The 26,224-nt window shown below is 44.0% G+C and overlaps 1 protein-coding gene across 2 annotated transcripts; it reads right to left on the reverse strand.

Moving 5' to 3' along the window:
* LOC118370013 (paraspeckle component 1) lies at positions 1-22,389 on the reverse strand. 2 transcript variants are annotated; one of them, XM_052499710.1, is made up of 9 exons: positions 21,836-22,389; positions 21,181-21,482; positions 20,968-21,063; positions 20,581-20,777; positions 19,748-19,832; positions 19,565-19,670; positions 13,178-13,235; positions 10,616-10,770; positions 1-9,985 (listed from the first exon to the last, which is right to left on the reverse strand). In XM_052499710.1, the coding sequence occupies exons 1-9, from the start codon at positions 22,241-22,243 to the stop codon at positions 9,767-9,769; spliced, it is 1,626 nt and encodes a 541-aa protein (XP_052355670.1). In that variant the 5' UTR covers positions 22,244-22,389; the 3' UTR covers positions 1-9,766. The 2 variants fall into 2 exon arrangements, with proteins under 2 accessions (XP_052355670.1, XP_052355669.1); XM_052499709.1 differs by having other exon boundaries at positions 1-9,988.
* Positions 22,390-26,224: the final 3,835 nt, after the last annotated feature.

Consider the following 26,224-nt stretch of genomic DNA (forward strand, 5'->3'; position numbering starts at 1 on the left):
TTATGCTTAATCTTCACCTTTAATAATAATTAATCTTTTGCAATAGCATTTTGACTTTAAACATTTCAGTATCTCTAATGAAAAGTTGAGTGGTCAGCATAATGGCAACAGATCTTTTATAGCAAAGATCCACACCCCTAGTCGACATGACAAAACACAGATAATAGGAACTTTCACAAGGAAAGATTTTACTTGAGAGAGGAGTATCCCATCGCCAGACAGTATTTAGCTATAAATTGTCATTCAGTTTGGTCTCCTAAACGAAGCTTGTCTCATTCTTGGTACAAAACAGTACCAAGACATAACCTCATCCAATGGTATATATCAATTGTCATTTTAGATACTCCCATCCCAAATACAACCCATCCTGGACAATCTCACGGAGAGGAGAGTGAGCCTCTAGGTCAAGATAAATAAGGGCAAACCTCAGAGGGAACATAGAATGGTTCCAGACACTGCCATCCTCCTCTCCCCGATGGGCAAAGTAGGGAGTGACTGGAACACAGACATTGTGGAGCCAAGAAATAATTGGTTCCCCCTCAATCATCCCTTCACATGGTTTAAAAGATACGTTTACACATGACAAGCCTGACCTCTCCCCTCTGTGTGGCCCCAGTAACTGAACCCAGGACAGAGAAAGGATAACTGCAAATGGCCAACACTATAGTACAAAAAGATAACTTCTAAATGACAAGTATCTCACAAGCATATGAAAATAAAACATCTTATCTATGTTACCCAACTAATTCTGATTCATCCCCAATGTGTACGGCCCAGTACATAACTGGGACTAAGCTGCCTGCCATCCAGGACCTATACACCAGGCGGTGTCAGAGGAAGGCCCTAAAAATGGTCAAAGACCCCAACCACCCCAGTCATAGACTGTTCTCTCTACTACCGCATGGCAAGCGGTACCGGAGTGCCAAGTCTAGGACAAAAAGGATTCTCAACAGTTTTTACCCCCAAGCAATAAGACCCAATGGTGGAACAAACTCCCTCACGACGCCAGGACAGCGGAGTCAATCACCACCTTCCGGAGACACCTGAAACCCCACTTCTTTAAGGAATACCTAGGATAGGATAAAGTAATCCTTCTCACCCCCCCCCCTTAAAAGATTTAGATGCACTATTGTAAAGTGGCTGTTCCACTGGATGTCATAAGGTGAATGCACCAATTTGTAAGTAGCTCTGGATAAGAGCGTCTGCTAAATGACTTAAATGTAAATGTAAGACTCCTGAACAGGTAACCAAATGGTTACACGGGCTATGTGCATTGTGTGCCCCCCCCCAACACCCTTTTCGCTGCTGCTACTCTCTGTTTATTATATATGCATAGTCACTTTAACTATACATTCATGTACATACTACCTCAATTGGGCCGACCAACTCGTGCTCCCGCACATTGGCTAACCGGGCTATCTGCATTGTGCCCCACCCACCCTTTTACGCTACTGCTACTCTCTGTTCATCATATATGCATAGTCACTTTAACCATATCTACATGTACCTATTACCTCAATCAGCCTGACTACCCAGCGTCTGTATGTAGCCTGTCTACTGTATTTTTTTTTATTTTTTTTATTTCACCTTTATTTAACCAGGTAGGCAAGTTGAGAACAAGTTCTCATTTACAATTGCGACCTGGCCAAGATAAAGCAAAGCAGTTCGACAGATACAACAACACAGAGTTACACATGGAGTAAAACAAACATACAGTCAATAATACAGTATAAACAAGTCTATATACAATGTGAGCAAATTAGGTGAGAAGAGAGGTAAAGGCAAAAAAGGCCATGGTGGCAAAGTAAATACAATATAGCAAGTAAAACACTGGAATGGTAGTTTTGCAATGGAAGAATGTGCAAAGTAGAAATAAAATAATGGGGTGCAAAGGAGCAAAATAAATAAATAAATTAAATACAGTTGGGAAAGAGGTAGTTGTTTGGGCTAAATTATAGGTGGGCTATGTACAGGTGCAGTAATCTGTGAGCTGCTCTGACAGTTGGTGCTTAAAGCTAGTGAGGGAGATAAGTGTTTCCAGTTTCAGAGATTTTTGTAGTTCGTTCCAGTCATTGGCAGCAGAGAACTGGAAGGAGAGGCGGCCAAAGAAAGAATTGGTTTTGGGGGTGACTAGAGAGCGTGCTGGAGCGTGTGCTACAGGTGGGAGATGCTATGGTGACCAGCGAGCTGAGATAAGGGGGGACTTTACCTAGCAGGGTCTTGTAGATGACATGGAGCCAGTGGGTTTGGCGACGAGTATGAAGCGAGGGCCAGCCAACGAGAGCTTACAGGTCGCAATGGTGGGTAGTATATGGGGCTTTGGTGACAAAACGGATTGCACTGTGATAGACTGCATCCAATTTGTTGAGTAGGGTATTGGAGGCTATTTTGTAAATGACACCGCCAAAGTCGAGGATTGGTAGGATGGTCAGTTTTACAAGGGTATGTTTGGCAGCATGAGTGAAGGATGCTTTGTTGCGAAATAGGAAGCCAATTCTAGATTTAACTTTGGATTGGAGATGTTTGATATGGGTCTGGAAGGAGAGTTTACAGTCTAACCAGACATCTAAGTAGTTGTAGTTGTCCACGTATTCTAAGTCAGAGCCGTCCAGAGTAGTGATGTTGGACAGGCGGGTAGGTGCAGGTAGCGATCAGTTGAAGAGCATGCATTTAGTTTTACTTGTATTTAAGAGCAATTGGAGGCCACGGAAGGAGAGTTGTATGGCATTGAAGCTTGCCTGGAGGGTTGTTAACACAGTGCCCAAAGAAGGGCCGGAAGTATACAGAATGGTGTCGTCTGCGGAGAGGTGGATCAGGGACTCACCAGCAGCAAGAGCGACCTCATTGATGTATACAGAGAAGAGAGTCGGTCCAAGAATTGAACCCTGTGGCACCCCCATAGAGACTGCCAGAGGTCCGGACAGCAGACCCTCCGATTTGACACACTGAACTCTATCAGAGAAGTAGTTGGTGAACCAGGCGAGGCTGTCGAGTCTGCCGATGAGGATGTGGTGGTTGACAGAGTCGAAAGCCTTGGCCAGATCAATGAATACGGCTACACAGTAATGTTTCTTATCGATGGCGGTTAAGATATCGTTTAGGACCTTGAGCGTGGCTGAGGTGCACCCATGGCCAGCTCTGAAACCAGATTGCATAGCAGAGAAGGTATGGTGAGATTCGAAATGGTCGGTAATCTGTTTGTTGACTTGGCTTTCGAAGACCTTAGAAAGGCATGGTAGGATAGATATGTCTGTAGCAGTTTGGGTCAAGAGTGTCCCCCCCTTTGAAGAGGGGGATGACCGCAGCTGCTTTCCAATCTTTGGGAATCTCAGACGACACGAAAGAGAGGTTGAACAGGCTAGTAATAGGGGTGGCAACAATTTCGGCAGATAATTTTAGAAAGAAAGGGTCCAGATTGTCTAGCCTGGCTGATTTGTAGGGGTCCAGATTTTTCAGCTCTTTCAGAACACCAGCTAAATGGATTTGGGAGAAGGAGAAATGGGGAAGGCTTGGGCGAGTTGCTGTTGGGGGTGCAGTGCTGTTGACCGGGGTAGGAGTAGCCAGGTGGAAAGCATGGCCAGCCGTAGAAAAATGCTTATTGAAATTCTCACTTATGGTGGATTTATCAGTGGTGACAGTGTTTCCTATCTTCAGTGCAGTGGGCAGCTGGGAGGAGGTGTTCTTATTCTCCATGGACTTTACAGTGTCCCAGAACTTTTTTGAGTCAGTGTTGCAGGAAGCAAATTTCTGCTTGAAAAAGCTAGCCTTGGCTTTTCTAACTGCCTGTGTATAACGGTTTCTAGCTTCCCTGAACAGCTGCATATCACGGGGCTGTTCGATGCTAATGCAGAACGTCATAGGATGTTTTTGTGTTGGTTAAGGGCAGTCAGGTCTGGGGAGAACCAAGGGCTATATCTGTTCCTGGTTCTAAATTTCTTGAATGGGGCATGTTTATTTAAGATGGTTAGGAAGGCATTTAAAAAAATATCCAGGCATCCTCTACTGACGGGATGAGATCAATATCCTTCCAGGATACCCCGGCCAGGTCGATTAGAAAGGCCTGCTCGCTGAAGTGTTTCAGGGAGCGTTTAACAGTGATGAGTGGAGGTCGTTTGACCGCTGACCCATTACGGATGCAGGCAATGAGGCAGTGATCGCTGAGATCTTGGTTGAAGACAGCAGAGGTGTATTTAGAGGGGAAGTTGGTTAGGATGATATCTATGAGGGTGCCCGTGTTTAAGGCTTTGGGGGGGTACCTGGTAGGTTAATTGATAATTTGAGTGAGATTGAGGGCATCAAGTTTAGATTGTAGGATGGCTGGGGTGTTAAGCATGTTCCAGTTTAGGTCGCCTAGCAGCACGAGCTCTGAAGATAGATGGGGGGCAATCAGTTCACATATGGTGTCCAGAGCACAGCTGGGGGCAGAGGGTGGTCTATAGCAGGCGGCAACAGTGAGAGACTTGTTTTTAGAGAGGTGGATTTTTAAAAGTAGAAGTTCAAATTGTTTGGGTACAGACCTGGATAGTAGGACAGAACTCTGCAGGCTTTCTTTGCAGTAGATTGCAACACCGCCCCCTTTGGCAGTTCTATCTTGTCTGAAAATGTTGTAATTTGGAATTAAAATTTCAGAATTTTTGGTGGTCTTCCTAAGCCAGGATTCAGACACAGCTAGAACATCCGGGTTGGCAGAGTGTGCTAAAGCAGTGAATAGAACAAACTTAGGGAGGAGGCTTCTAATGTTAACATGCATGAAACCAAGGCTATTACGGTTACAGAAGTCATCAAAAGAGAGCGCCTGGGGAATAGGAGTGGAGCTAGGCACTGCAGGGCCTGGATTCACCTCTACATCGCCAGAGGAACATAGGAGAAGAATAGGGGTACGGCTAAAAGCAATAAGAATTGGTCGTCAAGAACGTCTGGAACAGAGAGTAAAAGGAGGTTTCTGGGGGTGATAAAATAGCATCAAGGTATAATGTACAGACAAAGGTATGGTAGGATGTGAATACAGTGGAGGTAAACCTAGGTATTGAGTGATGAAGAGAGAGATATTGTCTCTAGAAACATCATTGAAACCAGGAGATGTCATTGCATGTGTGGGTGGTGGAACTAATAAATTGGATAAGGTATAGTGAGCAGGACTAGAGGCTCTACAGTGAAATAAGCCAATAAACACTAACCAGAACAGCAATGGACAAGACATATTGACACTAAGGAGAGGCATCCTTAGTCGAGTGATCAAAAGAGTCCAGTGAGTGGAGTGGTTGGGGGTCACGGCGATTTAGACAGCTAGCCAGGACATCGGTAGCAAGCTAGCATAGGATGGAGGTCTGTTGTTAGCCACCTCTTGCGTTCCGTCAGTAGATTAGTGGGGTTCCGTGTGGTAGAGGGGATTAGTCCAAATCACACAACAACAAAAATAAAAACAATAGATATAGTTATAGAGGCCCAAGAAGAAACATAATAATAATAAAAATAAATAAATTGTCCGATTGTCTATTCTGAGAGCAGCCGGTAAGACAGCTAACGGTTAGCAGGCCGCAGATGGGCGTTCAGGTAACGTCGCGACGGAGGAGCCAGCCGGATCTTCTTCGGGTAGATAACGTCGGCAGTCCAGTTGTGAAGGCCCGGTGGGGCTCCGCGTAGGCAGTAAAACGGGTCCGGATAGGTGACTGCAGCCCAGGAGTGATTGACGGAGCTCAGGAGTGATTGACGGAGCTGGCTAGCTCCGGAGTAATTGATGTTTGCTCCGGAATCGACGAGAGCAGATAGACACACGGATAGCAGCTAGCTAGCTGTGAGATCCGGGAATGAATGTCCAGAGAGCAGTTGAAATCCAAGGACATGGAGAGAAAAAAATGGTCCGGTATGTTCCGTTCCGAGCCGCGCCGTACAAAACTGGCGATAGATTTTCGAGCTAAAGGATAGCTGATGACCACAAACCGTGGTTAGCTGAATACTAACGATTTGCCAGTAAAGAAGCTAACTAGCTTCTGATTAGCTTCTAGCTAGCTCCTGGCTAGCTCCTGGTTAGCTTCTGGCTAGCTTCTTGGAGGATTGCAGATTTGAGGTAAATAATACTTATTTATAAATATAAATTGGTGAGGCGGGTTGCAGGAGAGTGTTTTGAAGATGAGTTGATGGAAAATAAAATGTATGTGAAAAAAAGTTGTAAATATATATATATATATTACAGGACACGACAAGACGAGGACAAAAGACGTCTGAACTGCTATGCCATCTCGGGCACTCTATGTATATAGCTCGTCTACTGTATATAGCCTGTCTACTGTATATAGCCTGTCTTTTTACCGTTTTATTTCTTTACCTACCAATTGTTCAACCAATACCTTTTTTTGGTTAGAGCCTGTAAGTAAGCATTTCACTGTTGTATTCAGCGCACGTGACAAATAAGCTTTGATACGAGGCCGAACTGCAGTCAGGTCAAAACCCTGGTGAGGACGACGAGCATGCAGGCAGTTTGTGTAGAAATTCTTTGGTTGTGCAAACTCACACTTTTATCAGCTATCCGGCGTGGTCACACATGGTCTGCTGTTGTGAGGCCGGTTGGACGTACTACCAAATTCTCTAAACATGGAGTCGGCTTATGGTAGAGAAATTAACATTAATTTCTCTGGCAACAATTCTGGTGGACATTCCTGCAGTCAGCCTGACAGAAGACTACTAAAATCAGAAATCATCTTGAAGGACATGACACTAAATCTTCCCCCACTCCCTCGCAAACATGTGTAAGTGTGCTTATCACTCTACACATCCTCCCCACTTGCTCAATCATACAAATACACACACAGTATAGTTCTGTATGCTACGTTATATTGTCAAAGTCAAGAGTTAAATAGAAAAGCATTGTTTAGAACAGACATGCTCTGTAATGTGTAATAGGGAACAGTGTCAGCTCTACACAATACATTTCTATCAGCAACATTCTAAACACTGCAGCACCACAGAATAGACCTAGTCCAAAAATCTACATTTAATGTCTTAAGATGTTGCAAGATATGAGTTTCTTTTGAATTTAAAAAACTGGCCAGCTAACACAAATTAAACATATATACTATATTCAAAATACTTAATGATGGATGGATACTAAACTAATTCCTTCACCGGTTGAATTCACTCGTCTGTAGTGGGTATATGTGTTCTAGACACATACATATTTACACACACAAAAGTATGTGGACACCACTTCAAATTAGCGGATTTGGCTATTACAACCACACCCATTGCTGACAGGTGTATAAAATCGAGCATACACACCCATGCAATCTACATAGACAGACATTGGTAGTAGACTGGCCTAACTGAAGAGCTCAGTGACTTTCAACGTGGCACCGTCATAGGATGCCACCTTTCCAACAAGTTCGTTTGTCAAATTTCTGCCCTGCCAGAGCTGCTCCAGTAGAGCTTCCCCGGTCAACTGTAACTGTGAATTGGAAACGGCTAGGAGCAACAAAGTGGTAGGCCACACAAGCTCCCAGAACAAGACCACAGAGTGCTGAAGCATGTAGAAATTGCCTGTCATCGGTTTCAACACTCACTACCGAGTTCCAAACTGTTCGTCAGGAGCTTCATGAAATGTGTTTCCATGGACGAGCAGCCACACAAAAGCCTAAGATCACCATGTGCAATGCCAAGCATTGGCTGGAGCAGTGTAAAGCTCGCCGCCATTGGACTCTGGAGCAGTGGAAACGCATTCTCTGGAGTGATGAATCACGCTTCACCATCTGGCAGTCCGACGGACGAATCTGGGTTTGGCGGATGCCAGGAGACCACTACCCGCCCCAATGCATAGTGCCAACTGTAAAGTTTGGTGGACGAGGAACAATGGTCTGACTGTTTTTCATGGTTCGGGCTAGGCGGGTTTGGATCCGTTTTTGGCCTTCTGGGAGATCTGTTGACATGCCCTTTAGCAGGGGGTTGACCCTGGATGCTTCTGTGTGTCGCTCTGAATGGGAGTGTTGGATGACTGGTGTGGTGTAGTTGTTGAGCGGCTTCACTGCAAGTATATTGTATGTTTTGGATATTCAATCAAAAATAAATACATTTGGGGAAGGACCATTCCTGTTTCAGCTTGACAATGCCCCTGTGCATGAAGCGAGGTCCATACATAAATGGTTTGTCGAGATCGGTGTGACGAACTTGACTGGCCGGCACAGAGCCCTGACATCAACACCATCGAACACCTTTGGGATGAATTGGAACGCCGACTGCGAGCCAGGCCTAATCGCCCAATATCAGTGCCGACCTCACTAATGCTCGTGGCTGAATAGACGCAAATCCCCACAGCAATGTTCCAACATCTAGTGGAAAGCCTTCCCAGAAGCTATTATAGCAGTAAAGGGGGGACCAACTCCATATTAATGCCCATGATTTTGGAATGAGATGTTCAATGAGAAGGTGTCCACATACTGTCATGCAGTATAGTCATAGCTCCACTTGAATATACTTACCTGGAATATAATGCAAATGTTACACATTGAAGATCAAACACTTTCATCACACATGCTTCCACACAACACTCAAGACAAGCACATGATTTTACTATGTTACTACACACACGGCAACACAAATTCTCTCGCTCGAGTACAGAGGTAAGTGCACGAGTACGGGATATTCAAATGTCATGATAAATTGACATAACATATGACAACATTACAAAAGTTTGTCTATAATGTTGAGTTAATTAAAATGCAAGAAACTTTAAATATACGGAAAAAGAACAAGAAATTACTAACAAAATGTAGAGTAGCCTATTGGTTCAAATTAAACTCTAGTGAATTGATCAGAATATCCAATATAGGTATTTTGCCTGGTTGAGGATCAATTACACCCAATAGTGATGTCCCGATACCAGTATCGCGATACTACGATAGATGTTCCTTGGCAAAATATTGTGTCCTATAGCTTGGAAATAAACAAATGTGACTCTGGGTGACAACATAAGGTTGTGCATGTTTTACACAGACATTATTTTGGCTCTGCTCTGAAAAATTAAGAGATTAGTTTGCGTTCATAATACTTGAAACAAGGATGGAGGTGAGAAAAATCCCAAAATATCTAAAAAAAAAAAAAAAAAAAAGGCAAGAGAGAGAGAGGCTACAAAAGTTTTTTTTTTTTTTTTTTTTTACTTCAACCAACTTAGTTTTCACAAAATGGCATTTCACAGTTTTATTGCAGTTAGCCAAACTACTACTACAGGATGCAATGTACGGGAAATACATTCCATGGACGGGAGGAAATCAAAGTAAGCTAACCATTGCAGAGGCAATGCAGGCCTTCACTTGTTACTAGGATCTACTGAAAACAACAATAACAGGAGGATAGGATACTGATAGCAAAAAGCAAGAAACAACATCATACAGAAGTTTATAAGCCATCTACAGACCTGCCTACATCAAGATACATCACAGTTAATATTGGCCTAAACATTACCTACAGACCTGACTACATCAAGATACATCGCAGTTGATATTGGCCTTTGGCGGCCAACATTGAAGATTTGTGGTTTTGCATGACTATTGGGCCTGGCTTTTGATATAAAACAAGTATTTTTTCCCCCCTCAGTCAACATTTGGTACACATGAAGAAGCTGAGGGAAATAATCAGCCCAAATTAATATAAGAACAGAAACAAACATTTGATGAGGAAATAAATCAGTTATTTTACATAATGAGAAAGGAAAAGCAAGAGATCCAAATATTGAGCCTTGGGGTACACCGTTGAAAAAAATGTAAACATAATTACACAATCAGTATCTGCGACGTTTGTTGTTAGGCCCTTCATAGTTTCCCACAACAGGGATTCCCCTCCCGAAGCCTGCTGGCCCCCCCACTGCAGGTCCAGGCCCTGCCCCCATAAGCCCTGCCCCCACTGCCTGTTGCTGCTGAGGGGACTCGACACCTGGACGGCCACTCATTGGGGACGAACCAATCTGATTAGGAGCCCCCTGGGGGAACCTATCGTTGCGCTGCTACAGCATGAAGGGATAGGGTTGGTGGAGATATTATGAGCAGTCCAGATGCAGAAGAATCAGATGGGAGGGATATTCAATAACAATGTTCGTTTTGGCGAGGCAATGAGAAGGCGTTCCGAACATCAAAGTAGGCAAGCAGAGAAGTTCCGGGCAGAGTCAGAAGAGGGAGAGAGGAATCAGTCCATTAGTTATGGGTGCAGAGCTGATATAAGCTATGAGAATCCCTTTCCTAACCCGCACTAACCTCATGATGTGAACAGTGAAGTCATGGGAGTAAATGTTATTATTAACCTCAATTTGCTAATCACCACCAAGGGATACAATGATATCATGATTAAATATACCGCAATGGTAGGGGAAAAGATGCCAGAAAAGACCAGCTGGACGAGATATCTGTACCATAAACTATTAAAATCAAAGTCACTGGCAAAACACCTTGGAATGTAATATCCTTAAGCAGCATCTAAATAGCCTCTGGCATCTCCTCTCACCACTGGTTAAAACCTGAAAACAATACACTGCAGTTTCTATTCAGCACCAAGGGTTGAGCAGGTTAAGGAGAGCGAATTATTGAGAGAAATTGAAGAGGTTGAGAGTAAGCGCCCATCTTAGCGCATACATTACCATGGCTCCATTGTCTGGCATCATGTTTGGTGCGCCCATGTTTGGAGTTCCCTCGGGGCCCATGGCTCCGGCCCTTCCGCTCATGCCTATTCCAATCATTTGAGGGGGTCCCTGGTTTACACTGGCCCCGGCAACAGAGGCGGGGTTAAACCCATCTACACGCAAAACAACGTAGCATCGTTTGGTCACACTGGAAGTAAACCCCACCCATCACACCCCGTGTGCACTGTTTGTTGTTGTAGAGTGGTGTAAAAATCTCTCAGGGCTGACAGAGCTAGCTAACGTTGGTTGTTGGTCACACAAGCAATGCTAATTATGTAGGTGTCAAATGTTTCATTTTCCTAGTTTGATAGGAAAATAAGTCAAAAATATTGAGCACTGTGGTACACAATTGAAAACATATCACATTTTGTTAGACTGTGGTGAGATATCCATATCGATATATACACTGAACAAAAATATAAACGCAACATGTAAAATGTTGGTCCCATGTTACATGAGATGGGGGACTAATGAATTTTTCAATTGACAGTTTTTTTCCCTATGAACTAACTCAGTTAAATATTTGAAATCGTTGCATGGCATATTTAGTTTTTGTTATATATATATATATATATAAAAACATAAATACATAATTTGTTAATGATTTCATAAGGCAGGTTAAAAGTCTACAGCACCTGTAATCATTAGGCTATGCCTTAAAATTGGTCAAATTGAATTAATATATAGCTGAACAACCAAAAACCAACGTTAGCAGATAGATGCCGACAACAGACTATTTACAGGTCATTGGGAACAGGAGCAGTGTATCATACCATTAAATCAACAGAGCAAGAGTTCCATTACAGTAAAATAGCAATGTGGGACAAGCTGTGAGAGGCCCTCAGATAGTCTGGATGAATTTCCGATTTCAGGCGAAAGAACGCCATCACCCAGTTCTGCTTCTTGGTTAAATACCGTGACTGCACATCACCGTTGCCAGATACTCAACCCCGGACCCAAATCCCATTCACAGCATTCATAGCCATACGATACAGGTCTTTAAAAGCATCCGTAGGATGACAAGGCATTTAATAAAAAATAACATTGGTTTTTTTAAAGATAGAAAATGTTGCATCAACTACTAATGGAAACACGAGTAAAGAGTTCATAATGCTTTCGAGGTACTAAATGAGACAGAGCTGTATTAGTTATGAATTGACCCCACCCGCCCACACACATTGCTAGAAATGAACAGATTATCAACTTTTCCTAGATGGTATATGTACACAGAAATGATACTGCAAAAAGGCCCCCCCCGCCCACATAAAAATAATCCACCATCTCATTGAACACACGGCATTATGTTTGTAAGTAGTAAACATACACACACATAAAATGTTAATACAAACAAATGGATAGGTTTATTCTAAGATTGTAGATAAGAAATGTTTACCAACTGTTGGATTGGTGGCTACTGCTGATACAAAATATTTGCTAAAAACCCTCAAGCTAGAAATGTTTGTTTGGTTTGGGCCTCATCTATTGTACGAATCAGGTAACCTTCCACATGTGTGGCACGATAAATAAGTAGGTCTGTGAAAGAGCAAAAGTGAAGTTACATAAAACATTAAGGACTAAAGAAAACAATGGTTTACTTCAACCAGATCATTAGTGAAGTCATGTAAAATCCACACTAAAAAAGGTAGATGTGACTTTCTACGAATTGATGTACTCAGTTTCTCCACACAAATCAGGTGTAAAAACAAAAGAAATCCCATGACTGAAATTTAAGTCAATCTCAGATCCGACTGAAAAACTCCCTTTTCATTCAAATAAAAAAAAGCCATGACCATCATTACTTGTCAGGAAAGAGGATCATTTTGTACATGTATTAAAACTGAGTTACACCATTTAGCCATTAAAACAAACAAAAAAAATCTTAACAATTCCATGACGGAAATCCTTTGCAGTGATGGATAACTTTAACCCCTCCGCGATTATTTCAGTCTCACAATCCCCCAAAACACACTTACACCCTAGTCACTCTCACTCACATATCTAATCAGTGACACAAAAACATAATTAGCATGTTCTCGGACTACGCCACATGAGCATATTTCCCCCAGTAGTATTAGTACTTCAGTACACACAATATGTAGGTGATGTGCAGCCCCGGGTTACAATCATGAAGTGGTGAAGGAGCCACCATGAGCCTCACACAGCCCATCCCGTTCAGAGCCTCACAATATATCTTTAGCCCTGCTCCGGGCCCTTTAATGTCTGCCGACCTGAAGGAACTAGCCAGGTGCACACAATATGGCGGGGGCTCCACCTAGCCTTCTTAGAGGGAACTTCTGCCTTATGGCTGGGGCGGCAAAACTCCAGTAACTTTCCTCAAATTCCCAGGCTTTCCAGGAATACCAGTCCCTGGGAATTGAGAAAGTCACCAGAATTTCACAAACCTAGCCATATGGCCAACACCTTCCCAGTTCCTTTAGATCTGTAGACACCGAAAGGGGGAGGGGGTAGTTTATGGTTGTTTATGGACCAGTCAGTGCTGAGTCATCATTATGACCCTACCTCCCATATTAATGGCTCCACGAGGGCCCAGTTCACCCATTCTCATTTCCTGTTCTCTCTGGAAGAAGTGAAGAAGAGTGGTGCACCCGTAAACCTTGTGGACAATAACTACTAGGACCATTAGGACATGTGTAGGATGATTCCTCACACATCACAACACTCACACAGATATATAAGCAACAGCCAGGGAATAAGGTTAATAATGTTCTCCCAACTGTGATAGAAAAAGTCATGAAGGAGGAGTTACAAAAGCTGTGTGTGGAATCATACTGTATTGGATATGTAAGAATTTAGTGAGAGAGGAGCACATACGGAATGATCATCTGAGTTCCTAGGTTTGCTTAAGTTACTTATGTGTCCAGTATGGATTCTCAAGGTCCATTTAAAAAGGCCAATATGGGTCTGTATGTGATAACTTAATGTGGGCCAAACCAAAATATAACATGGATTTAGTCCAAAGTTGATCAAACACTGAAGTGACCATGTTGTGGTCATTTCAGCCTAATAGAGGAATAAGGGTTACTGATAAATATGCAAGAGAAAAGATAGAGAAGTAGATACATCCCCAAATCCCCTCCACACATCAATGTTCAGACAACCTAAACATTAGTACACACAAATATATATGTACTCTACACAAACCCACAAATGAAGCTGTACAAAGCACACACATTATCAACACTGACCTCCCCTCACACACACTCTCACATAAAATATCTTAAAGGACATGCAATAAACATGCCCCCACTCGCTCTCACACACCTGTAAGTACACAACATTATCACTCAACTCAACCCCCTCCAACACACTCGCACAGACACAAATAATATGCAAGTACACTCAACATCCTCCCAACTCGCTCACTCACACCATCATACAAATATGATAAACATACAGTATAGTCCTGTGTGCTACGTTATAGTGTGAACGTCAGACGCGTTACAGATAGAAAAGCATTGTCTAGAACAGACATGCTCTGTAACGTGTAATAGGGAATAGTGTCAGCTCTACACATTGCATTTCTACCAGCAACATTCTAAACACTGCAGCACCACAGAATACACCTCCTGGTCCAAAATGTCTTAAGATATATGTTGTCAAATCTGAGTTTCCTGTGAATTTTAAACTGGCCAGCTAAAACAAAGTAAACATGGGTAAATAGTACATGTATTACATATTAATATAATATATTTCAAATCATGTTACATTTAAATAGTTAATGAGGGATGGACACTAAAAAACCTTCACCAGCTGCATTCACTCATATTTTGTGGGACAAATTGTGTTCTAGTTGTATAGTTACAGCTCCACCTGAATATACTTACCCGGAATACAATGCAAATGTTCCACATTGAAGATCGAACACTTCCATCACACATACTTGCACACAACACTCCCTCAAGACAAGTATTTTAAGTACACACACACACACACACACACACACACACACACACACACACACACACACACACACTCTTGTCTCTGTTGAGTACAGAGGTAAGTGCAGTATGGGAAATTAAAATGTCATGTTAATTAACATGACACGTGACAGTATTACAAAAGTTTGAGTTAATTAAATGGAAGAATCTTTAGAAGAAAAAGAACGAGAACTGTTAAACGAGAAACAAAACTAAATGTACAGTATTTGTTAAATCTCGAGTATTGATCAGAATATCTGATATAGGTCTTTTGCCTGGAACAAATGTTTATGGATAAATACTCCCTAAAGTACAGTATGCACTACTACTAAACATTTGTATTTTATTTTTTACCTTATAAAGTAACTAGAAGGTAATGATCAATTAACAAAAAATTGTGGGACTTGCTTTAGGTATTTGAAAGTATTTGTATGGTAGTTGAAGAAATGTAAAACATTTTACTTAAGTGAAGAATTATAGCCAAAGTTAAATGATAAAATATCTAGTCTGATAAGCCCATACTATCAAAGCCCATACTATGATAGACAACTATAAAAACCGTATTACTTTGGCGTGTGGGGGAGTTAGAGCACATATTTCATCACGAATACAGTAAATACACTCAGACTACAACACTTTTACTCATAAGGAATTATAAAAGTTGTAGGCTATAATTAGGGGTGATGAATATGTTACACCTAGTGGTAGAAGTTTAGAAGTTTGTTAACGTTGAAATTTGAGTCTGGTGTAGTAGAGGGCGTGACTGATTTATAAATAGTGAATAGTAGCCTTCAGTGGGAGACTAGGTAGTATAGTAAGTAGCCCAGAAGTACTAGTAGCAGTAGTCTACATTGCAGTAGTGACTGTTTTAGATAGGTAGGCGATGTGTTACCTAGAGTAAGGGTAGCCTAGTGGTTAGAGGGTTGGACTAGTAACCGGAAGGTTGCAAGTTCAAATCCCCAAGCTGACAAGGTACAAATCTGTCGTTCTGCCCCTGAACAGGCAGTTAACCTACTGTTCCCCGGCCGTCATTGAAAATAAGAATTTGTTCTTAACGGACTTGCCTAGTTAAATAAAGGTAAAATACATTTTTTTTTTTTAAATTATAATTTGATTTTGCTGTTCTGATTTCAGATTTGAAAAGCAGATTTAAGATTTCATACACTAAGTTTTTATGAAAGTAAGTCAAAAGTGAAGAGATAGTTGATGCGGTTCCTAAAACAGCTGTATAGTTTGATTGTTAGAAGATAATTCCGTTCCCGATTTCAGATTTGAATAGCAGAGAAGACAAATATTTCATGTCCTCTATGTTTTGTCTAAATTTTTGGGAAAGAGGTCAAAGCAGCTGATGTGTAAAAAGTCACATTGTTATACAAAGTTTTTTTAAGGACAAAAAGTTGAATAATTTAAAAAGTATATATGCAGGGCCTCCCGAGTGGCGCAGCGGTCTAAGGCGGTGTCGCTACAGACCCGGGTTCGATCCCAGGCTGTATCACACAACCGACCATAATCAGGAATCCCACAGGGCGGCGCACATTTGGCCCAGCAACGTCCAGGTTAGGGGGAGAGTTTGACAGGGGGAGCTTCATTTGTCTCATCGCGCTCTAGCGACTCCTTGTGGTGGGCTGGGCGCCTGCAGGCTGACCTTGGTCGTCAGGTGAACGGTGTTTCCTCCAACACATTGGTTTACCTGGCTTCCGGGTTAAGCTGGCAGGTGTTAAGAAGCGCGGTTTGGCAGGTTATGTTTCAGAGGACGCATGACTCGACATTCACCTCCAGAGCCCATTGGGGAGTTGCAGCGATGAGACAAGATCGAAATTGGGGAGAAAAGGGGGTAAAATTATTATTATCAATATAAAATGCTATGAAAAAACGCTATGCAAGCAACTTAATCCAGACCAGTCTACACATTTTAACATTTGAAATGGTATTTCTATCTGAAACGGCGTTAGAGGACTAACTAGCGTGCTACGTAATAACAACCATAAGTCTTTTTTTTTTGTACAATATTTAAAGTGAGGACTTTTGCTCGTGCCACTAATAATAGTAGGCCTACATATACTGTAACCCTGTGTATGTTTTACACGAGCACAACTTTGGCACTCTGGATGACGGGACACATTGAATACAAAGTGGCACCCAATTGATAGATCTTTAAAAGTTATATTATTGCCAGACACTTCTGACTTCTAAGTTGCAGTTCAGCTTTGTCTTATGGACTTCTATTCAACCATCCCTTTTGGTTTTCATTCCTCGGTCGATAGCGCATTAAGTTAGGGGATGGAGCATCATTATTTTGTTTTTACTTGCACTCGTCTTTTCCTACTAGCACTGACATTGCTGATCACTACTTTAATTGAGGAAAAATGTACTTACTACGACTGATATGTGGCTGTCTCACCTAGCTTTCTTACAATGAATGCACTAACTAAGTCGCTCTGGATGCGAGCGTCTGCTAAATTACTCAAATGTAAGAGGGAGACAAAAAGTGTGTTAGGTATACGCGTTGTTCGTAAATGTGTGTGAGGCTTGCGAGCATGTTCTGAGATTGCCGCCAGTCTAACACCCCCCAAGACTAATGGTAAAGGGTAACGACAATAGATCTATGTTAATCCTTGTGCGGGTTGTTTTGGGTTAAGCTGTAGGAGTTGTAACTGTTGCATAGGAGCAAGAGTTCATGTTAAGAGTAGTGTAAGGGTGGCTGTAACAGCAGAGGGTGCTTTGTACGATATTTCCAGCCGGTCCTCTTTCTCTACGGCCTCTCAACACACAATAGAAACAGAGAAGAAAAGTTATTATGCAGCAACATCATAAGACACATCACATCCACAGGCATGCAGTAATACAAGTGCACCAAGGGCTAGGTAGATAAACACATGTTTCCTGAGAATGTCAGTATGTTTCCCAACCCATGATCACAGAGTTGCAATGATGAAAAAGTTGACTGGAGACTGTTGAAGTACTGAAAATTGGGACCAAGACTTAGGCCTGAAATAAAAGACATTCAAATCCACCTAAAAAAAGTTGATGACAGATTCCTCACCTCCTGTGTTTTTGTCAAGTGATTAGATAAAGTGAATATAGCAAAGGACACAGCATTTGCACAGTGGCCATTTATAGACATGCCATTAAAATTTTAACAGATTGACATTCAAGTTACCCTATCGCCTTCATGGAAAACCTTAGAACTATTCTGAGGACTCTCTGGAAGTGAAGTTACTCTCATCTGGAACACACTCAAGCATCACAAATGAGCATTGTGGTGAAAGGGTCTGTCAATCATTAGCCTCTCCCCTCTTAACGTTCACACAAGAAAGCCAAGCTGTCGGTTACAGGATCTAACTTACTTCAGACAACTCAGCAGAGATAGAGCAGTATTTTGTTCTAGCAGGTGCCCCTCACCCATACTACTTTAGTAAAATAGGTGTTGAAAACCCAGGTAAATACAACAGACATTTGAATTGATGATATACGTATAATGTGGGACAGCTACATGGTGTTTTATGTCGCTAGCTGTGAGGCTAGTATTGTGGATACACTGCTTAGAAGGGCTGCTAATTGCTAGACATCAGTTTGGTGAGAAAAATACACCCTGAAAACCACAGTAAAACAACGATGAACCAATATGAAAACCCCTCGGCCTTTCTCTTTTGGTTTTAGCAGATCGGAAGAAACCAGATGGGTGTAAACAAGATGGTGGCTGTCAGCTGCTACCATAAGCCCATTGGAGGGTTAGGTTGAGCAATTGCTGCACTGCTTACACCTATCAGTCCCGTAAGAAGGAGAATGAAGTGGCTTGAGGTCAATTTCAGATCAGGTTTGCGTCTTCCAAGCGAAAGTCTATGGAAGATACCAAAACCAAACCTAAAGCCCTGTTGGTATTGTGACATGCTACTTAGATAAGAAATAGCACTAAATCGGTAGTAGGCTACCCTAAACTAGACCAACCCAAAATACATTTTTATTAGACTTTCACACACAGGACTACGGTACACTATGTTCATCTGTAGTTACCTAGAAAAGATATGCTCCTATAGTGATATGGGACACTATTTGAAAAGAAAAAGGCAGCATTCTGGGATGCTTTAGGAATGGGTTTTCAAAATTATTTTACTATTCAAATAATATCATCACTTATATTTTCCCAGATCTCCGGATAGTCGAAAAATGCACATGCACATGGCAGAGGTAAACAGAGGAGATACTGCGCTTCCAGTAGTTTGGCTAACAGCAACAGCGAAAGAGAAGTCTGATTTTCGCCGCGATAGAACCGATTCTGCTACAAAAAAAAAGGTTTTCTGGTGAGTGTTTTGCATTGATCTGTGTCAGGTATTGTGGAAACTCTGTCAAGGGAGTGCCGGTCATTGCTATTTGAAGTGGGGGAAATGGCATACCGAGTCGGGGCAGCCTGGAGGGCGAAATACCCAGCAGTAGCTCAAAGCACCGCTATAGAAACTACATTCAAAGGTTTGTTGTTTAGTTCAATTAAGAATTTCAAATGTCCTAGTATTTCTTTGTAGATAAAAATATCACAAGGATGATGTAATATAGACAAAGCTTTTCCATCGTTAAAATAGGTCTAAATAAATAAATATATATCTAAAAAAAAATAACACTCAAGTAATTGAATACTAACATTCGGTGGGATATCCGGGTATTTAATTAACCGTGCACATCCCTAGTATGCTTGATCGTCATCAGTGTGACGTAGAGCGGTAGGACTGTTAGGCATCTAAAACACAGACCCTCAGCAGGATCATGTGAATGAAAGTGTGTGAACACTGCTTCTCTGAATTGAAGAAACTTTTTTAAAAAGTGTGATAGTTTGTGTATTCAAAAACCAAGAAATGAGTGATACTGACTGTACTGATGTGAAGGTCTATGTTGGCTGTGTGTGTGTGTGCTCTCCAAGCTTGAACCGGTCTGACCTTTGTGTGTGCATGTTTGTGTGTCTGTCCGGTGAACTCACGGTGTCCGCATAGTTTGGCTTGAAGCCGTCCGGTTGGCGTCTCATCTCTTCCTGCTCTCGATGGCGCTGCATCATCTCCTCCTCCTGCCTACGCCTCTCCTCATGTCTACAAACAGGAGAGAACGTTTAACACACACACTTATGACGAGCAGAAAATAGAGTGGGAGGTACACACACACGTACCTCATCTCTATATTCTTGCGTTTCTGCAGCTCCTGGTTGCGAAGCTCCTCCAGGCGTCTCAGCTCCTCTTGACGCCTCATCAGGTCTGAGAAAGAGGAGATGAGAGAAATATGGGTTGGCTTGGTATTACATCAGGTCTGAGAGAAAGGGGTTGGCTTGGAATTACATCAGGTCTGAGAGGAGGGGTTGACTTGGTATTACATCAGGTCTGAGAGAAAGGGGTTGGTTTGGAATTACATCAGGTCTGAGAGAAAGGGGTTGGTTTGGAATTACATCAGGTCTGAGAGGAGGGGTTGTTTGGTATTACATCAGGTCTGAGAGGAGGGGTTGGCTTGGTATTACATCAGGTCTGAGAGGAGGGGTTGTTTGGTATTACATCAGGTCTGAGAGGAGGGGTTGTTTGGTATTACATCAGGTCTGAGAGAAAGGGGTTGGCTTGGTATTACATCAGGTCTGAGAGAAAGGGGTTGGCTTGGTACTACATCAGGTCTGAGAGGCAGGGTTGGCTTGCTATTACATCAGGTCTGAGAGGAGGGGTTGGCTTGGTATTACATCAGGTGTGAGAGGAAGGGGTTGGCTTGGTATCACATCCGGTCTGAGAGAAAGGGGTTGGCTTGGTAATACATCAGGTCTGAGAGAAAGGAGTTGGCTTGGTAGTAATGTTTTTTTGTATTCACATGTGACAGTTTCTGACAACACTTGAAGTAGGCCTATGGCTATGTCTGCTAATATTGAATATGAGCACAACACAAAAGGTAACATGTTAACTTTGTCCTTGAGAAGTGAGCGTCTTCCTCAGTGTGTGTGTGAGAGGTTCCTCTGAGTGTGTGTACCTTGTCTCATCATCATGAGCTGATGCTCGTGCTTGGCGGCCTCCATCTCTTGCTCCAGCTTCTCCTTTGCCTCTCGGATGTTGCGCTCAACCTGGTCTCTCTGCTGCTTTTCCATCTCGTCCAGGGCCTTCCAGCGGGACGAGTACTCAAACTCAAATGTCCCTGGCTGGGCAAACCGCGGGGGGTGCTCCCTCTCCCTGGAGAGACAGGGAGGAGAGGGGTTAGTGGCTGGACTAAGACCTGCAGGGAGACCATGAGGAAGGTGGAACGGTGCACACACACACCGACAGGCAAGTGAATAAATCAACAAATATGATAAAGAACTCCTGTTGTCAAGACTGGTACAGAGAGTAAAACTCCCAATAGGAGATTGTGTGTATAACGTACTTGTGGTAGTGTACAGATTTCACCAGCAACTTCTCTGGGAGTCCATCCTCTTCATCCAGCTGCTCAGTGGGTTCCACTATGGCAGGCCGAGGAGACCTGGAGACAACATGGTGAGATGGGAGTGATCACTCACACTGCTTGGAATTGATTTGGCGCGTCTGGGTTATTTCGTAAACCAGGTAACTAAGTAAATGCAGTCGTTGGTTGTCTTACGTGGTGAGCAGCAGCGCCCCGTCAGCACAGCGATCCAGGGCTTTACGAGCACAAGGTTTGTTGGCAAACTCCACGAAGCCCTTCCCAGTGGGCCTTCCTCGGTCGTCCACTACAACGATAGCCCTTTCCACGGGCCCGAACTCTGAGAAGGCCTCCTCAAGGAGCTCGTTGGAGACCACAGGCGAAAGGTTCCGCACCGTGAGGGCAGAGCCGTGCGTGGCGAAGCGGATCCGGATAGGTCGGTTCCCCAGCACTATGCCGTCCAACTCTGCCTTGGCAATCTCCGCCAGCGTCCTGGTTTCCTAGAATACCAGGTCAAAGGTTAGGCTCCATTGATAGCAAACTTTCAAGCGTTTTTATGCAGTCTTGATTGATTCATGAGAATTGCCACCTAGATAGTGTTGCCATAAAATCTACTCAAGTATGTGTCAAAGGGACCCAATGTATCAAGTAATGAATGGCTTCGGGTGGGGGAGTAGGCTTAACAACTGGTCAGGCAGACCCATCCGCCTGAGTAATAAATAGTAGCTAACTAACTCGGGGAAACAGATGGCTATCGATACTAATGCGGCCTAAACGCCAACGTTCAAAAGGAGCTTCCTTCACCGCGGAGTTAGATATTACTGATTAACGTTACTCTAAAACGCAGTCTTACCAGTCGAATGAAGCCGAATCCTCGGTCTCGGTTGATAAACACCTCGTTAGCCTCGCCATACTTGGAAAACAGCTTTTTGAAATCATCCTCCGTGAGGTCTGTCGGGAGGTTACCGATGAACAACCTACACCGCTGCGTGAAGGTTTTCTCCCCGGGTCTCCTGAAACTCTTTATATCCAGCGTCATCTCCTGCGACTCTCCGGCTCCACCCTCCCCCTCTACCGCAGGGCTGGCAGCCGTCGGCGGCTTTGGTGGTGGGGTTTTCCCATCCGCAACATTCGGCCTTCGCTCCATGCCTGGAGAGTCCATGTTGCGCTTTGTGTGCTGCTGCTGGTGGTACTGCTGCTGAGGTTTCGGCGACGGTGCGTTGTTTTGAATGTTGACCTGTTTTAGATTTCGGTGAGCCATACTTAGAGCGATGTAAATCCCTCACAATATCTATCCAGTAAGTATAGCTTAGAATGCGCAGAAATATTTCAGAAACGAAGTAATCTTGGCTCCTTTCAGTCACCAGCCAGCGAAGTGTGGCTGTAATTCAAAATGGCGATGACTGCGCGCGCACCGTTGACGCGAGGTATTCAACGTGGCTGTGTTTTCCCCCTTGGCCGCTAGGTGGTGTACGAAGACTTTCACAAGATCAGGGATGTCGGGAAGGTTTTGCATGGCACGGTGGCATGCTGATGCTGATGCTGTGATGCTGATGCTGATGCTGATGCTGGTGTCGCACATGTTCAAGGTCAATGGGGCGGCAGGGTAGCCTAGTGGTTAAAAAGAAAATGTCATGGGAAGATTCAGTGTCCTGCCGCTGACACTTTACTATCTAAATGATTGATATTCGTAACAGCAGTATGTTGGTTCCCTTCCCAAGGTGGGAACACTATGTCAGTAGGAGTATTACTCCACTTGGCAGTGGTACCGGTAGATGCCTGTAGGCTCACTATGCTTATAATCATTATAATCATTAATGCCATTTAGGCCTGGGGCAGAGCTCATACTCAGTCCCTCTGTCTATGGTCACACACTTTGGACGATGGCATGGTGGCACACATCCTATGGGGGTAAAGTGGAGGGAAGGGGTTCATAGGGTGATAAACGGGATGGTTGGTCTCTTTGTGCCAGATGTCTGAGACTGGTCATGTGACAATGATGACTGAGACTGGTCATGTGACAACGATGGCATTCACGGACCTCCACACAACTAAATGGCCCTGTAGCCACATTTTTGCCCATTGTGATGACAAAAGACGCCAGGGTCACTGGAAACCAGACAGACACAGACGCCTGACAGTAAAAATCATCCTATTCCCTATGTATTGTATATTGTGTAAAAACGACAGGTAGCTGATTGTAAAATAAAACCCCTATTCCCCGCATAGTTGACCAGAGCCCACATAAACTGGTTATAAGCGGACATAAGCTGTCATTACTGTTTATGACAGCTGGTATTTTATCCTCATTACAGATGAATGTACCCCTTCTGTCAAGTAAGGTGGTGCCCAGTTGTTCTTGTCTCTTATTGTCTGACTCAGGAACATCATAATTTGACATTGCAAGCCATTCAGCCACTCATACAGTAGGTATGAAGGGCGCCCAGTCATTATTAGAATGTTCCTCCCTCATCTCCATAGTGATCTGTGGGGGATGACTCCCTCAGAGTAGAATATACTAAGATGCCCCTGACATTGATCTTAAGTCAGTTTTGTGTTCCCCTTAATGGTTATTAAGGTGATGGTAAACTGGTCCTAGATCTTTTCCAACGGTCCATTTCTACCTGGACAAGCTCAGTGGCAAAATTATTTATAGGTATCTAGCTCTGTGATGGGCTAGTTACGCAGCATCTGGTGTCTCTTTACCAAAGTTGTCAGGCTGATACACCCAATTTATCGTCTGTGTGCTAATGTTTGCATAGCAACGATAGTCTTCCCAGATCCCTGGAAAGGGTCACAGAGAAAAGTTTGGCAGCTAACCTTCACCTGACTGATGTGTGTGTGTGTCACATGAACACACACACACACACACACTGCCAGGCTAGTGGCCGGGCGATAGAAAGAGAGGGGAGGAGGGTGATTCGTTTTTGTTGTTAGGGCTCAATCCCCTGTGCTTTCAGGGGCATAAAGGAAGTGCTGCTCTCAGCAGGGTCAGTGGGCTAGGTCTGCAGGGGAGGCCAGTGGCGAAGGGGGAATTATAGCCAGAGATTAACTAGGCAATCCTCTGCCAATCACATGATATGAACTAGTGTGGCCATGAAAAAACAACAGGGGGGAGAGAGAGAGACCACCTAAAAGGAAGCAATTCCTACACCTACCACCTACAGAGAGATGAACCTGGAGAAGAGTCCCCTCAGCAAGCTGTGGGGCTCTGTGGGGTGTGTTTGTGTTTGTGCTTGTGAACAGAGCCCCAGGACAGCAACACAATTAGACCCAACCAAATCACGAGAAAACAAAAAGATAATTACTTGACACATTAGAAAGAATTAACAAAAAAACAACACAAACTAGAATGCTATTTGGCCCTAACAGAGAGTACACAGTGGCAGAATACCTGACCACTGTGACTGACCCAAACTTAAGGAAACTTTGACTATGTACAGACTCAGTGAGCATAGCCTTGCTATTGAGAAAGGCCGCTGTAGACAGACCTGGCTCTCAAGAGAAGACAGGCTATGTGCACACTGCCCACAAAATGAGGTGGAAACTGAGCTGCACTTCCTAACCTCCTGCCAAATGTATGACCATATTAGACACATATTTCCCTCAGATTACACAGATCCACAAAGAATTCAAAAACAAACCCAATTTTGATAAACTCCCATATCTACTGTGTGAAATACCACAGTATGCCATCACAGCAGCAAGATTTGTGACCTGTCGCCACAAGAAAAGGTCAACCAGTGAAGAGCAAACGCCATTGTAAATACAACCCATATTTATGCTTATTTTTTTTCCCTTTTGTACTTTAACCATTTGCACATTGTTACAACACTGTATATATACAGTACATACTATGACATTTGTAATGTCTTAATTTTTTAAAAACTTTTGTGAGTGTAATATTTCCTGTTCATTTTTATTGTTTACTTCTTTTTTGTATATTATCTACTTCACTTGCATTGGCAATGTTAACATATGTTTCCCCTGCCAATAAAGCCCCTTGAATTGAATTGAGAGGCGGGGGAGTGGGAGATGTGGAGGGAGGGGAGGTATGTAGCGGCAGAGAGCACACTACAGGGTGGGGATTGGGGGTCAGAGTGAGAGAGACAGGGGAGTGGGAGATGTGGAGGGAGGGGAGGTATGTAGCGGCAGAGAGCACACTACAGGGTGGGGTTTGGGGGTCAGAGTGAGAGAGACAGGGGAGTGGGAGATGTGGAGGGAGGGGAGGTATGTAGCGGCAGAGAGCACACTACAGGGTGGGGTTTGGGGGTCAGAGTGAGAGAGACAGGGGAGTGGGAGATGTAGAGGGAGGGGAGGTATGTAGCGGCAGAGAGCACACTACAGGGTGGGGTTTGGGGGTGAGAGTGAGAGAGACAGGGGAGTGGGAGATGTGGAGGGAGGGGGAGGTATGTAGCGGCAGAGAGCACACTACAGGGTGGGGTTTGGGGTCAGAGTGAGAGAGACAGGGAGTGGGAGATGTGGAGGGAGGGGAGGTATGTAGCGGCAGAGAGCACACTACAGGGTGGGGTTTGGGGGTCAGAGTGAGAGAGACAGGGAGTGGGAGATGTGGAGGGAGGGGAGGTATGTAGCGGCAGAGAGCACACTACAGGGTGGGGATTGGGGTCAGAGTGAGAGAGACAGGGAGTGGGAGATGTGGAGGGAGGGGAGGTATGTAGCGGCAGAGAGCACACTACAGGGTGGGGTTTGGGGTCAGAGTGAGAGAGACAGGGGAGTGGGAGATGTGGAGGGAGGGGAGGTATGTAGCGGCAGAGAGCACACTACAGGGTGGGGTTTGGGGGTGAGAGTGAGAGAGACAGGGGAGTGGGAGATGTGGAGGGAGGGGAGGTATGTAGCGGCAGAGAGCACACTACAGGGTGGGGTTTGGGGGTCAGAGTGAGAGAGGCAGGGGAGTGGGAGATGTAGAGGGAGGGGAGGTATGTAGCGGCAGAGAGCACACTACAGGGTGGGGTTTGGGGGTCAGAGTGAGAGAGGCAGGGGAGTGGGAGATGTAGAGGGAGGGGAGGTATGTAGCGGCAGAGAGCACACTACAGGGTGGGGTTTGGGGGTCAGAGTGAGAGAGACAGGGGAGTGGGAGATGTGGAGGGAGGGGAGGTATGTAGCGGCAGAGAGCACACTACAGGGTGGGGTTTGGGGGTCAGAGTGAGAGAGACAGGGGAGTGGGAGATGTGGAGGGAGGGGAGGTATGTAGCGGCAGAGAGCACACTACAGGGTGGGGTTT

This window comes from Oncorhynchus keta, chromosome 37, assembly GCF_023373465.1.
Source record: "Oncorhynchus keta strain PuntledgeMale-10-30-2019 chromosome 37, Oket_V2, whole genome shotgun sequence".
NCBI lineage: Eukaryota > Metazoa > Chordata > Actinopteri > Salmoniformes > Salmonidae > Oncorhynchus > Oncorhynchus keta.